The sequence below is a fragment of the Narcine bancroftii genome, chromosome 4, assembly GCF_036971445.1.
Source record: "Narcine bancroftii isolate sNarBan1 chromosome 4, sNarBan1.hap1, whole genome shotgun sequence".
NCBI classification, from domain to species: Eukaryota; Metazoa; Chordata; class Chondrichthyes; order Torpediniformes; family Narcinidae; genus Narcine; species Narcine bancroftii.
Genome location: NC_091472.1, coordinates 265,348,769 through 265,364,844, shown reverse-complemented (window position 1 = coordinate 265,364,844; position 16,076 = coordinate 265,348,769). Strand labels below are relative to the sequence as shown.

Genomic DNA, 16,076 nt, shown 5'->3' with positions numbered 1-16,076 from the left:
TTAATGCACCTTAACCTGGTACCTGTGTCAGCCAGCCCTGTTCTTGAGGCTGCCAAGTCTCTGTAACGGTCACAACGTTGTAATTCAGGGTACTGATCCATGCTCAAAGTTCACCTCCCTTATTCCTAATACTTTCATGGAAATAAACACATTTCAAGCCCTCCAACTGACTGCATTTATGCTTCCTCCATTGTCTGTCCTTCCTCACAAAGAATGACACATTGCATCAAATGCTCCACTATCTGTTCCATTCTTTGTCCTCTCATTAAGGTTCCCATCCCCCTGCCAAACTAATTTAAACCACCACTCCTCCCCCACCTTCCTGGAGCAGCACTAGCAAACTTTCCCTCAAGGATATTAGTCTCCTCTATTTTGAATGAAAACCATTCTGCTGGTCAGTACAGGTCCCACCTTCCCTGAACGAGAGGCCAATGATCCAGAAATCTTTTGCCTCTGGATCAATGGTCCAAGCCCCCAACTGCTAATCAATTTTTGTAATCACAGTGCTGCCATAGCTAGAAACTTGATTTGGGTGAAAACAAGAAATTTAAGGGATGATTTTAAATAAGCTTGGGAAACTATAAAGTGCAATATTAGCAACTACAAAGGAAATGTGGTTAAGTGGTTAAAGATGAATGTGATTGGGTGGATCTATTCCATAATGGTATTCTTTGGCTTGGCTTCGCGGACAAAGATTTATGGAGGGGGTAAAAGTCCACGTCAGCTGCCGGCTCGTTTGTGGCTGACAAGTCCGATGCGGGACAGGCAGACACGGTTGCAGCGGCTGCAAGGGAAAATTGGTTGGTTGGGGTTGGGTGTTGGGTTTTTCCTCCTTTGCCTTTTGTCAGTGAGGTGGGCTCTGCGGTCTTCTTCAAAGGAGGTTGCTGCCCGCCAAACTGTGAGGCGCCAAGATGCACGGTTTGAGGCGATATCAGCCCACTGGCGGTGGTCAATGTGGCAGGCGCCAAGAGATTTCTTTAGGCAGTCCTTGTACCTTTTCTTTGGTGCACCTCTGTCACGGTGGCCAGTGGAGAGCTCGCCATATAACACGATCTTGGGAAGGCGATGGTCCTCCATTCTGGAGACGTGACCCACCCAGCGCAGCTGGATCTTCAGCAGCGTGGACTCGATGCTGTCGACCTCTGCCATGTATTAGTAGTACACTAAATAGGCCATTTTATGAAAGTATTTGTGAATCTTACAGAACTTACAGGGACAAAAATTGGGAAAGATTGAAGGCATGAATTCCTAGGAAAAGACCGTGAAGTGATAACATCATAATACAATGCATTTAACCTGAACTTCTGTGAGACCTTAAGAAATGAGTTGAAAAATATCTTGACAGTTCTTTTAGCCTTTGTATATCTATCATTCCATTAAACTTGTACCTATCATTTTACCTGCTTCCACACCAAGGATCCAGATCAGCTAACCCTGCAGGCGGTAAGGTTCTTCTTCACATGCAAGAGTAAATTAACCTGTTATCAAATGAATGCTTCTATTTGTCATAAGTCGTGTTAACATATGTAACATTTTCAAAAGCAATGAATGTTCCTGTAAACCACTTTGTTCTGAAAAAAAAATTATACCTCTGGCTCTGAATAGTATCTTCTTGTTTGCACTGAGGCCATGAATGTAGAAATTGAATACTGTATTATAAATACTGTTTTTTAAATTCTTAAGTCCCATTGTATGCACAGATTAAACAAGTATCCTGACCAAAGTGAATCTACAAATATTAATTATTAAAGCTATCAGCACAATGCGGTGTTTTACAGGGTTTGCAATAACCAAAAGTGGATAACATGCAAGCTTTTTTTTCCCCCAAGAATGTTTGGTAACAGTTTATTGAGGACTGATTTGTTAAGCAGCTATTCCTAACTTTGGCTAAATAATATCCTCCAACCATGCTCAGTGTTGCAACTTGCCTGTTACAGATTTATTTTTCATTTCTAACTGGCCTTGTGTGACTTTTTATTGCAGCTGGAAGTAGATCCAGTTCACCTGGTAAGCTCCTGTGTAGCACCTACTCTGGCATGAGCAGTGGACCGCAACGCGTTTCAGTTGCACCACAAGCCTCCGAGAAACGCAGCAAGATCCCACGCAGTCAGGGATGCAGTCGGGAAGCCAGCCCCAACAGATTGGGGTTAGGTAAGAAATCATGAAGATCACAAATTTTTGTAATTTTCTTGCTAAATTGGATGTATTGTCTACCCTTGTTTGGGAGATGTTCTAATGTCAGGAGAGGACATGTTTGCTGTCATCCTTTTCCCTTGGTAAAAATATTGCAACAATGTGAAAATAAGTAAGAGTTTTGTAATATATTAAACTGTTTTCATTTCATTGGGACTGGACCAGGGCTCGAATCCCATGATGTTTGTACGTTCTCCCCGTGTTTGTGTAGGTTTCTCCAGGGACACTAGTTTCCTCCCACCATTCAACAGCATACCGGGGATGTAGGTTAATGGGGTGTACATTGGGTGGCACGGACTCGTGGGCCGAAATGGCCTGTTACTGTGCAGTGCTTATGTCTAAAATTATAAATCCTAACATATAAGTTTAGATGACAGAGTGAAAATATGTTGAATGCACATTGAAATTCGTAAATAAATCAACTTTTTGTTTCCATGGCCAGTCCCCCTGCTTTAGTTGAAGAGTTTGTGTGTGTGTGTGTGTGTGTGTGTGTGTGTGTGTAACACACACACAAGAAATATTGATTTTTCTACTCTTGGAAGCAGGGTCTCTTTTGAGCTGTATTTGGGTTTCTCAGTGCTTTTTAAAATCTACATACAAATAGTTGAATGGTGGTTAGATTTCTACTTTTTCCTGTTTCCTATGCTGATCATAAAATATTATTTTCAACCAAATAATAATGCCATCATATCATGAAGTTCTTTTTAATCCAGCGTTGGCTGTTTTGTTGAGCAATTGTAGTATATGGAACTAAAATGACAATGCTAGTGTATTAAGAGTCTATAAAATAATGCAATTGAGCTCTCTACTTTCTAAGGGGAGTTTGATGCTGTTTAAATTTCCAAGTAAAGTTCTTTTCATCCAATGCTTTCATCAGTATACTGATTATTGAACTAAGTATAACTATTTTTGACAAATGATTAGCTTTGGAATAGTTGTTTAATTCATAAATTCTTTTTATTTTTAGCATTGCTGGATAATTATATGAAAAGCAGTGCCCAATGATCTTAAAAAAAAATCAGGATTAAGCATTTACTGAAAACACATACTTGTGTTTCATTCATTTACCCTCTCTCCAAAACTGTGCTGGCCTTTTATTTTTTTTACAGATACTATTTACTGTCATGTCATAAAACAAATTTGTAATATTACATGAAAATGCCTTTCGTCTACATAAGGCAGACATAGATTTGCCATATGTATTTGCCCAGCATCCCTTATGTCTGGACTTCTTTTCTTGCCGCCTTCTTTTCTTGCATCCCTCAGTCAGTGAAACGGAAGCAAAACAAAGTACCCTCAGTTGCTGAGTGTCTGTGGATTCACCTCCAGTGTTCCTGCAGCCACCCAAGACTCCAGTTTAGTTTAAACCATGAGCAACCTGAGCCCAATGCCAAGCCCCCAACACGATGAAGTCTTCAGCACCCAGGGCCCTTTAGGAGCCCTTCTTGCCCTCAGCAAAATTTCCATTTCTGATATCTGTTTCTCGAGTCAGTCTCCAACAACCTGCAGTCTGATGTGACTCACCAGCTGCCTGTGAGTATCCAACAGATCTCCTCCTAAGTGTATCCTTCACCCATAGACCCCCTAGCTGATCCACCACACTGATCACTATCCTTGGTGTCATCTCCTCTGCTTCTCCTTATCAACAGAGGAGTTTGCCCCATTACTGGTGTCCTGTGCCAGCCCACTACTCCAGAGTCTGTAGCCCCTTGAGGCCAAACACTGGCACTGGCATCTTGGGCGGACTCCTGGGTTGCAGGATTTTAAATAAAACGCCACCAGCTCTTGTAACAGTTCTTGAAAACCTGTATGGAGCCGTCAACAGTCGAACCAGGTAGTGAAACTCTTTAGAGGGGTGCTGTGTCTCTACTCCCTGGGTCTGCAGCAACACTCTCAATACAGCAGCAATTCCATTTTTTTTTTAACCTCTTGTTTGAAAGAGGAGTTTGTTTTTTCTGCAGCTCTCCACTTGTTGGCAAAACGTATTGATAATTTCATTTTCCATATTCAAAAGCTCAATCTACTAAATTTGGTCAAATGTACGACTGCCTTCATTTGCTTTTTGATTATTCTACAAATCAATTTTCCATTGATTGCCATTTAATTTTGACCCCTCTTTAATATACAGTGCCCTCCATGATGTTTGGGGTAGACATTTCTTTTGTTTATTTTTCCCCTGTGCTCCACAGTTTTAAATTGAAATTTTTTTTAAAAATCACATGCAATTGAAGTGCACGTTCCAGATTTTATTCAAGGTTATTTGTATGCATGGATTAAAATCATTTTTTTCTACAAGAATACTTGATATTTGAACCTACCTGAAGATGGGTTCTAAGAAAATTAAGACATGACTGGCAGCCTCTGGAGTGCGCCAAAAGAAAGAAGCCAAACGGAACAAGGCCTATTACAATTTAAAAAGCCTGGAGAAAAAGTTCAACATACCTCTCAACTGGAGTCGCGACGTCGCTGGCTCCTATGACTGAATGGGATGTTGGAGAGGCCTCTGAGCAACTGCGTATGCGCATGGCTCTGTGGATGCACGATCCATTGGTTTGACTAATACAATCTGGACTCGATAGGTAAGATGAGTCGTCACAGATGGAGACTCAGATTTCAGCTCAATGGACTCAAGTACAATGGAAGATGGAACAGAAACTGCCAGTACAACGGTACAGAAGAAGGCGGCAAGAAAAGTTAAGTCCAGACATAATATAGATGATGTATTAAAAGCCTTAAATAAGAAAGAAAAGAATACAAATAAAAAGTTTGACAATAATAACAAAAATGGAAGGTGCAATAGAATTTTTGAATGAATGAGTCAACTTTGTAGAAGAAAAATGTAAAGTTATTGATGAAGTCACAAATTTCGATAGAAGTCTTAATGTTTGGTAAATCTGAGTGATGAGGATCAGACTTCAACTTAGAAGTCTGCCTACCCTAAAATATAACTGTTTCCTCTTCCATCTGGTATTGTTCCTCTTCCACTTCCATTCTAGCGATGTCCTCTTCTTCCTCCATTGAAATAAAGGCTCCCACAGCCCGACTGTGGGCACAGATGCCCTTCCCCATCAGCCCAGAATCACTAGACTGAAGGAGAGCGGGTCTCCCTGCAGCCTTGGCCATTTTGGCTGATGCACCATCATGCCACACCCCCAGTTTTAATGTTTGGGATCAAGAAAAAATTAAACTTTGGGATAAAATTGATGCCTTAGAGAACCACAGTAAAAGAAATAATGTCAAGATTGTAGGACTCAAGGAAGGAATAGAAAGTCCTGATGCATTAGCATTTTTTTCAAGGCTGGATCTCAAGAACACTGGGACAAGATAAAATGGGAAATAACATCAAAATAGAGCGCATCTATGTCATCCTCTTCTCAAGGCCAAAAGCCCTGCTCAGTATTAATTAAATGACTACGATTTCAAGATGGTGAGAAAATTCTTAGAGTGGCATCCAGAGGAAAAGGGAGCATCACTTTTACATGAATGAGAGAAGATTTTCTTTTACCCAGATATCAATGTATCACTTTTAAGGAGAAGACAGGAATTTAATCCCATAAAGAATTTATTGGATTGGGGTAGGGGAAGCTATGAATTTACGTCATCCTGCTATTTTGAAAATTATGGTTCTTAATGGTGAAAATAGATATTTTATGCATCTAAAATGTGCCACTGACTTTGTAAATCAATTACTGGTCTTGAAAGTTGACAGAATTTAATGGATTTATATCAGTAGATAATTGCTGTGATGTACTCTATTTATTCCTCTTGTAAATATAGAGTATGATTTATGGGCATTTATAATTTCTGGGGGGGGGGGGTTTAGGGGCTCAGTGTTTGCATCACATTAGATGTGCATCTGTGCACTAGCCACAGCCTGCTATAACATTTTGGGTGGTGTTTTGCAATTTTTTTCTCAACACCTATAGGGGGAAGTACGTTTTTCTTTACTTTTGTGTTTATACAAAACAAAACACACAGAGTGTGTGTGTGTGTGTGTGTGTGTGTGTGTGTGTGTGTGTGTGTGTGTGTGGTTGTGTGTGTTGTGTGTGTGTGTGTGTTTCTTTGTAGCGGTTGCCTACAATAGACTTATTTTTGCTATCTTCACATTTACAGGATAAAATCATGGAAGTTGAGTATAAGGCAATTTCATAAATTGGATTTGAGCTCTTTATAATGAGCCAAAGGCTAGGGTTCTGACCAATGATCAAAATTCCCACTATCTGGTTCTAGTAGACAAGGATGTCCACTATCACCAGCACTCTTTGTACTGGCCATAGAACCTTTGGCTGAAACCATTCAACGGGGCTCAGAGTGGACCAAGATGAGCATAAAATCAGTCTTTTTTCCAGCGATGTACTAATATATCTGACGGAGCATATAACTTCTCTACAAAGTCTGTATTTGCAATTGGAATATTATGGGAAAGTCTCTGGATATAACAGAAATTGGAACAAAAAGTGAGATCTTAACTTTAACAGATGGAGTTTATAGAGATTGCAAAAGAAATACACAATTTATATGGCTGATAAATGGGATCAAATATTTGGGGATTAAAGTGAATAATGATTTTAAAAGTTTGTAAAAGTTGAATTACCTCCCATGCTTAGGAAAGTTGAAGAGGATTTAAATAAATGGGTAACTCTCCGGATAACGTTGATTGGTAGAGTGAATTGTATTAAAATGAACCTATTTCCTCGTTTACTGTACCTTTTCCAGACTCTTCCAATACCACAACCACAGAAATTCTTTCAAAATTTGAATAAATTAATTAGGAGGTTTTTATGAAAAAGTAAGTTAGCTAGAATCTCCATGGAAAAAATAACTTGGAAATATGATGTGGGAGGATTACAACTTCCAAACTTTAAATATTATTATTTGGCAGCCCAGCTGAAATTTGTCACTTCACTCTTTGATGGAAGAGACAAGCCTTCATGGGTAAAAATTGAACTGCACTTAGTCGGGGAGAGTGGCAGAAGAATTTATATATAAATGGGTTGAAAACTCTATTTTCGCTAGAAAGGAAGCATTATTAATAAAACACATTTTAAATATTTGGTATAAATTGAATAATTTAATTTGAATGAGGGAAAAAAGATAACCCCAAAATGCCCTTGTTTCAGAACACATTTATTCCTTTACTGTGGATAACTTAATTCTGAATGCCTAGTTTCATAAAGGGATCAGACACGTAGAAGATTGTTATGCACAAGGGCAATTAATGACATCCAAACAATTAAAAATAAATGTAATATTCATAATAATAAAATCTTCGCTTACCTTAAACTAAGCTTTTCTCAAAGAACAATTAGGACCACCATGATGTTACCAGAGTGCAGTGAAATGGAGATTCTAATTCGAAAGGGAACTACAAAGAAATTCAGATCAGTTGTGTATTCTTTTCTTTGCTTGGGCACTCCTAAACGAGAGTTACAAGATCAAAACAAAGATGGGACTCAGACTTGATGATAAGACGTGGTCAATTTTATGTCATGATTCCATGACTAATATAATTAATTTAAGATATAAACTGGTGCAATATAATTTTTTTTACATCAGCTTTGTCTTACCCCACAAAAATTATATAAATTAAACTCTAATTTTTCTGTTGTATGCTTTAGGTGCTAGGAAGAAATTCCAAATTGAAACCCTTTTGGGAAAATTGAAGAGTTTTACTAAATCAGATTATTGGGAAACAATTGCCACCAAGTTAAAATTATCTTTCTTGGGAAATATTTTGAACATAAGACCTAAAATGAGGCTAAGTACCAATTAGAGTTTCTTAAAATTGCATAGGCAGTAGTGAGGAAATGTATTGTGTTACCTGGAAGTCTGATTCTCTTTTGGAGATGGCCTGTTGGAATTCTGAAATGCATAATTGTATTCCCCTGCAGAAAATTACTTAAAATTTAAGGAATAAGCACAACACGTTTCTGCAGGTATGGGAACATTACCTACAAAGTGTAGGTTGAATACTTAATAAATAAGACATTTATTCTATTTATTTTTCTTCCCTTTATTAAGATTTAGACAAAAATAATTGGGCTTTTTTGATTTGGATTCCAGATCTCGACAGCTCCTCTTTTTCCTTCTTTTCTCTTTTCCATCCTTTTTCTTTCTCATTCAGTTTTGTTTGGGGGAAGGGGCATTGGGCTTATATTTGTAAAAGTATCAATGATTAATTAACATATATTTTATCTATTTGTGATGATAATTTTGGGGCTGTTGATAAAAATCAAAATAAGATATTTAAAAAAAGACATTATTTATATACATTTTGATTTGACCATGTAAAGATTATAGCACTTTTATACATAGTCCCTCATTTCAAGGCACATAATATTTGGCTCATAGTAATGGAATGTATATTAGTCATGTTTAATACTTTGTTGCACGTCTCTTACATGTAATGACTGCTTGAAGTCTGTGATTCATAGACATCACCAGGTGCTGAACACCTCCTCTGCCATGCCACTTCTGCAGCCATCTTTAGCTCCTGCTTATTTCAAAGGCTTGTCCCCTTAAGATTTCTCTTCAGCACATGAAAGGCATGCTCAATTGAGTGACTGACTTGGCCATTCAAGCATTTTCCAGTTTTTAGTTTTGAAAAACTTCTTTGTTGCTTTAGTAGAATGTTTAGGATCATTGTCTTGCTGTAGGATGAAGCAATGTCCAATGAGTTTGGAGGCATTTGCTCAAATTTGAGCAGATAAGATGTTTCTATACACCTCAGCAAGTTGCATTGTTAATGAAGATAGGTGTGCCAGTACCTATGGAAGCCATACATGCCCAGGCCAAAGCACCCCCACCACCATGTTTCACAGTTCAGGTGGTATGCTTTGGATCTTGGGCAGTTCCTTAACGCCGCCACACTTTGCTCTTGCCATCACTCTGGTACAGGTGATAATTGGTCTCATCTGTCCACCAGACTTTTTTTTTCAGAATTCTGCAGCCTCTTTTAAATATTTCTTGTCAAACTGTAATCTGGCATTCCTGTTTATTTGCAGTGTCCCCTCTGAATTTCTGTTTCTGAAGTCTTCTGTGGACTGTAGTCATTGACATATCCACACCAGAATGCTCTTTCTTCTTAATGATGTTCCATGCAGTTGATTCTGATAATCCTAAGGGTTGGTCAGTGTCTCTTACTGTTTTGTTCTTGTTTTTTAAGCCTCATAATGGCTTCTGCCTTTCATTGGCACAACTCTGGGCCTTGTGTTGAAAAATAGCAAATAACAAAGGTGATCAGAAGCTTAGAAGCAAGCCTAGCTCTCTTATACCTGCACCAATGAAACAATTAAATATACCTGAGTAATCACAAACACCAGTGAAGCCAAATGTCCCACATGTTATGTTGCCCTGAAATGAAGGGACTATGTATGAAAGTGCTGTAATTTCTACACGGTCAAACCAAAATATATATAAATAAGCCTGAATAAATGCTGGAATGTGCACTTAAATCACATGTGAATTGTTTGATTACATATTGTGGAGCACGGGAAAATAAAGGTAAAAAATATCTTTGTCCTAAACATTATGGAGGAGATTGTATTTCTCCAAACATCAGTAATGTTTTGCTATTTAAAAAAAAATCTGAATGGAACAAATTACTGAGAAATATTAATATTTAAAAGGGAAAAGGAATGGATTATCACTAGTTAACAAAATTATCCATATTCATCCATTCCATCTTCAGAACTGATTCTTTGTATGATTTGGGGGTTGGTGACAGAAGAATGCTAGCCCAGAACTCTTTTTTAACTTTTTCATATCATTAAGCATCATTAAATATTAAACGTTAGTACAACTCATAATATGAATCTTTCTCGTTAAATGCTGCCTTATTGAACTTCAAACTTTTACCACTCTTCCCAACTCATGCTAGCACGGAGCAGCCGTATCCCTCGACCCAGCATGAGTCAGGGATGCAGCCGCGATACGAGCCGTGAGAGCAGTCGAGATACAAGTCCTATTAGGGGCTTTGCACCACTTGGTAAGTACCAAGAGGCATAAAAATTGTTGCCTTGATTCCCCTTTGGCCTCTTTAGGATACTACCAGGAGACAATGCTCTTTGGGCTTTACAGTTTTTATTCAGCCCCTTTTCCCCATTGCCTTGCATGCTGCTCTTTATAAATCTAACAGCAGTGCTACTTCAAACACTACTCCAGCACAATTGGAATAGATGGCTGCATAGCTGAGTAAATATTTTCTGCTTTTTTTTTGCACGAAGATTCCAGTTGTTTTGAAAGATGACCACTGCTTATGTATTGCAGATATGAGAATGGCAAGCTCACTTGTGCATACTTATTATAATTATATTGTGTTCGACTTCTCTGATCGTATTTGAAAGGATAAACATTATCTTTTGTTTTCAGTTCTATCCAAAGCATTTTGTATATCAGAACAGAAAATTACTTTTTGGTCACTCAACCACACTTTAGGGTTCTGATGGGACATTGTGAAATTAACACAAACGTGGCTGGCAATTCAGACGATCGGTAAAAATAGAATTTAGTTATCATTATTATAATTACAAATAGTTAGAAGTTAGTACTACTTTTCGCTCATCTACAGCTTGAGGCAGATGGCACAAAGTTAGACATTTTCTGTCATTTTAAATATTTTGTGAAATGGGGTAAATTTTCTTCAGTATGCAATCAAACATGGTTGAACTAAACATTGGGTATGTCCTGTGAAATTATGGATTGGAAATCATAGCATTATGTAAGGGAACGATGTTAAAAGATGGGTTGAAAGAGAGCAAATTGTATTCCGTTCAGAAACCCAACGATTTACTAGCTTTTTTCTTCTATTTTGTACAAAATCCTAGTGATCAGAAGGTGTATGATGTACAGTTACCTTTATTAGTCAAGATTCTGTCTTTTGACATGTTGCATTTGAAATTTAAACATATGGCATGGTAACAGGCCCTTCTGACCCATGGGCCCATGCTGCTCAAATGCACCAATTAACCTACAGTCCTTTTTCTGAGGGTGGGAGGAAACCAGAGCATCCAAGGAATTCCATGCAGATGCAGGGAGAACTTTGGAAACTCCTGACACTCAGGTTGCTGGTGCTGGAATAGCATTGCAATAACTGTGCCACCACATCTCTGAACATTCCAGGGTTCAAATGCTAATAAGAAAATATGATTTTCATTTTGTGATTGATGAATCAACTTGGAAAAAGGTTGAAACAGTTTGTGGGAGAATGCTGATCAGTATTGAGTTGAAACTAAAGTGTGTGGAAAATGTCCCTCGTGGCCTTGATCAGTGGTGTCATGGTATTGGTTGCAAGTTGAAAGGCAGAATCCAATGTTAAATTAAACTATGCTTAAAGATTTGAGTGTAATCATAACTAAATAATCTCATTAATAAAATGCAAGTTGATAAATAGCACCCTGCATTAATAAATGCTTATTGATTAATATCTTGCATAATCTTTGAAGTGGAATAGTGGAAGCAAGGTCTCTCGAGACATTAAGCTGCTTTAACGGAGGGTCAATACATTTCTGTGGTATAAAATGAGCTGGAATAACAGAATGGAAAATCAGAACAAAAGCTGCACCCAGGTCGGGGAGTAATGTTTAAAACAAAGTGTTTTGTGAATCATGGTGCGTTAGTAGCAGACCAATCAAGGCATAGGGAGAGAAAGATGCATGGAAATAAGAGCAAATAAAAGTAAAGCAGTAACAGAGTCGACCAGCAAGTGTGTGAGTGGCTTAGTGCAGAAGTGGGATTTTGAGGATTTGGTTCACCAAGCTTCAGGCGAAGGTACAAGAGTTTAGGCCAGATTAGGACAGGTTTTTCTAACTTCTTTAAATTTCATAAATAGTGGGAATGGCAACCAGGCAGGGACATGCTCCTCTTGCAGAACGTGGATAGTCAGAGAATCCTAGATGACTTAGTCTGTGAGAATTGCATCCAGCTGCAGCTCCTTACAACCAAGATTGGGAATTGAAGCTGGAGTTGGATGAACAAATCATTTGGGAGGCAGAGGGGGGTAATAGACAAGAGTTACAAGGATGCTATCACTCCTATGAGCCAGGAGGAATATAGCTGGGTGACAGTCATGAGGGGAAAAGGGAATAGGCAGTCAGTGCAGGGCACTCCTGTGGCCTTTCCTCTCAATAAAAAGTATAGGTTGTATTGCTTTAATATGGGAATGTTGGGACTTGTCCATTGTCGGACCACTGAAAATGCCGGAAAACAGAAATTAACCCCAAAGGGAGCCTCCTATGTAAACATATCAAAAGTAGAACAAAGCTTAAAACAGCAAATAATACTGTAGGGTGGCACGGTTTGCATAATGGTTAGTGCAATGCCTTGACAGCATCAGTGATCGGGATTGGGGTTTGAATTCCATGCTGTCTGTAAGGAGTTTGTCAGTCATATGTTGCTTGGCGTCCACAATACATTCTTTGAAATAGGACGTTATGCAATTTGGACGTTGTGCAAACACCATATATACTTAGTAAAGCTAAATGAGATACGGTAGTGTATCTATAAACTTTTTATTTGTAAGTAGGGATAAGTGTGGGGACTGATATGGTGGTGTGGAGAGATCGTGGCAGTGGGATCAGTGTGGGGACTGTCATGAGGCTGTGGCGTGAGAGCGGGGCATGGGATTAATTGGGACTAATACAGGGCTATAGGATCAGTGTGGTGTGAGAGCAGGGTGGTGGAATTAGTTTGGTGACTGATACAGAGCTATGGGAAGAGAGCGCAGCAGTCAAATCAATTTGGATATACAGTATACAATTTCCTATAGCTAGTGATCATTTTTTCTAAATTGCTGCGGACTTGCTCGTAGTGACTGAATAATTATGGGACCACGGACATACATGTGGTCAGATGTTGCCTGAACAGAAGTTAGACGACACAAATTCAAAATGCGCCGGACAACAGAGAGCCCCATGAGAGGTATAACCTGCATACCATGGGGGGACAGGGAAATGACCTATTAGGGGCAAGCCAGGGCAGTCAACTCTGGCATAGAGTGTGGCCTTGTGGCAAAGAAGAGAAGGGTGTATAAGAGGCGCGTTATAGTGATAGGGGATTCCATAGTTAGGGGAACCAATAAGAGGTTCTGTGGGGGTTCAAAAAAAAAAATAATAGCGAATCTTGGATGGTATGTTGCCTTCGTAGAACCAGGATTTGAGATGTATCAGATTGTGTTCATGCAATTCTAAGGAGGAGAGGGAGTAGCCAGATATTGTGGACCATATAGGGGACAATGAGGTGGATAGGAAGGGTGATAAGATCCTGCAGAGAGAGTTCTGGGAGTTTGGGGTCAAGTTGAAGGACAGGAGCTCCGGGGTTGTGATCCCAGGAAATTCCACGTGCTTGAGAGGTTATAAATAGGAGGATAATGCAACTTAACATGTGGCTAAAAAGATGGTGCAGGACAGAGGGGTCCAGGTTTCTGGATCTCTGGGTTCTTTTCCAGGGAAGGTGAGACCTGTTCCAATGGGATGGTTTGCATCTGAACTAGAGGGGATATAATACACTTGTGGGAATGTTTTCAAGTGCTTCTTTCGAGGTTTAAACGAGATTTGCAGGGGGATGGGAACCAAAATGTCAGAGCAGAGAGTGGAGGAGAAAAGATATGATATGATAATTGTATGTAAAGTTGGAAATAAAAGGGTTGTATGTGGTGGACATGTTCTCAGGTGCATCTATTTCAATGCAAGGAATATTGTGGGAAAGACAGGTGAGCTTGGCCATTAGTGAAACTTGGTTGCAGGAGGGGCATGCTTGGCAGCTCAATGTTCCGGGCTTCCGGAGGTGGGGATGAAAGGAGAAAAATGGCATTTCTCATCAGGGAAAATATTATAGCTATGCTTTGAAAGGACAGACTAGATGGCTTGTCTACTGAGGCAATGTGGGTAGAGCTGAAGAACCAGGAAGATGTGACCACACAAATGGGATTGTCCTTTAGACTGACCAACAATCAGTAAGAATTGGAGGATCAAATCTGTAGAGAGATAACAGACAGCTGCAGGAAACAAAATTATGATAGTAGATTTTAACTTTCCACATATTGACTGGGACTCCCATACTGTAAAAGGGCTGGATGGCTTGGAATTTGTCAATTTTTTTTCAGGAAAGTTTTCTAAATCAATATATAGAGGTACCAACTAGAGTGCAATACTGGATCTCCTATTGGGGAACAAGACAGGACAGGTGACAGAAGTATGTGTAGGGGAACATCTTAAGTCCAGTGATCATAATGCCATTAGTTTCATTAATTATTAGACAAGGATAGATCTGGCCTTCGTGCTGAGATTCTAAACTGAAGAATGACAAATTTTAAGGAAATGAGAAAGGATCTAGAATGTGATGTTTTCTGGAAGGCCTTAAAAAGCATAATTTTGAGAGTACAGAGTTTGGATGTTCCTGTCAGGATTAAAGGCAGAGTTAACAGGCATAAGGAACTGTGATTTTTGATGGATATTGGGGATCAGGTTAAGAAGAGACAGGTATACAGCAGGTATATGCAACAAGGACCAATTGAGATACTTAAAGAGTAGAAAAAAACACAAGAAAAATCTCAAGAAAGCAATCAGGTAGGCTAAAAGACGGCATAAGGTTGCTTTGGCAGCCAATGTGAAGGAAAGTCCTATTATGGGCTTCTCAAGCTCTATTAAGAGCAAGAGGTTAGTAAGGGTCAAAATAGGTCCCCTTGAAGATCAGGGTGGTTGGCTATGTCTGGAGTTGGAAGGGATGGGAGAGATCTTAAACGGTTTTTTTTTTGCTCAGAAAACTGGCACAGACCAGGGAAGTAAGGAAAACAAGCAGTGATGTCATGGAACCTATACATATTAACGAGGAGAAGGTACATACCATCCTAAAACAAATAAAGGTGCATAAATCCATAGGCCCTGACAAGATATTCCCACATACTTTGAGGGAAGCTAGTGTAGAAATTGGGGGTTCTTGGCAAAAATATTTCAAATGTCCTTAGCCACAGGTGAGGTGCCAGAGGATTGGAGGGTAGCTCATGTTCCATTGTATAAAAAAGGCTCCAAAAGTAACCCTGGAAATTATTGGCCAATAAGCCTGACGTCAGTAGTTGGTAAATTATTGGAAGGTTTCTTAAGAGATCAGATGTATAAGTATTTGGATAGCAGGGACTGATTAGGGATGGACAACAAGGCTTTGTGCACAAGAGTGTTGAATCACTCTTGTAGAATTTTTCAAGGAGGTTATCAGCAAAGATTATGAAGGAAATGCTGTGGATGGTGTCTACAAAGACTTTAGTTAGGCCTTTGACAAGCTCCTACATGGGAGATTAGTCACGAAGGTTCAGGCACTTGATATTCATGGTGAAGTAGTAATGGATTTGACAATGGCTGGATGGAAGAAGCCAGAGAGTTGTGGTGAATGATTGCTTCTCAGATTGGAGGCCTCTGACTAGTGGTTTGCATTGTGGATCATTGCTGAGGCCATTGTTTTTGTTATATCAATGATCTGGGTGATAATATGGAAAATTGAATCAGCAAGCTTGCAGATGACAAAGACTGGAGGGACGTGTTGTGGACAGTGAGCAAGGCTTTCAAAGCTTACAGAGGGATTGGAAAAATGGACTGAAAAATAGCAATTGAAATTTAATTCAGGCAAGTGTGAGGTGTTGCATTTTGGAAGGACAAATCAAGGTAGGGCACTGAAAAGTATGGAAGAACAGATACAGCAAAATCCCCATTATACAGAATTCATGCAACTGGCAGCTTCAGGCAACTAGCAAAAAAATTCTTGTAAAATAAATAGGTAAATAGATAAAAAATATCTAAGTTTGAAATCCACCATACCCCCACCAAAAAAAAAGAACAGTCAGTTCACCAATCCATACAATACGGAATCTAATCAGCCAATTCATTTATCTGGCA

General features: G+C 39.2%; 1 protein-coding gene across 9 annotated transcripts in view; it reads left to right on the top strand.

Moving 5' to 3' along the window:
- The window catches only part of clasp1a (cytoplasmic linker associated protein 1a), a 235,470-nt gene that overhangs the window by 120,957 nt on the left and 98,437 nt on the right, over positions 1 to 16,076 (top strand). For all 9 annotated transcript variants that reach the window (XM_069934915.1, XM_069934911.1, XM_069934914.1 and 6 more), the window contains exon 21: positions 1,984 to 2,151. In XM_069934915.1, coding sequence (XP_069791016.1) covers positions 1,984 to 2,151 — 168 coding nt within the window. The remainder of the gene's footprint in view (positions 1 to 1,983; positions 2,152 to 16,076) is intronic.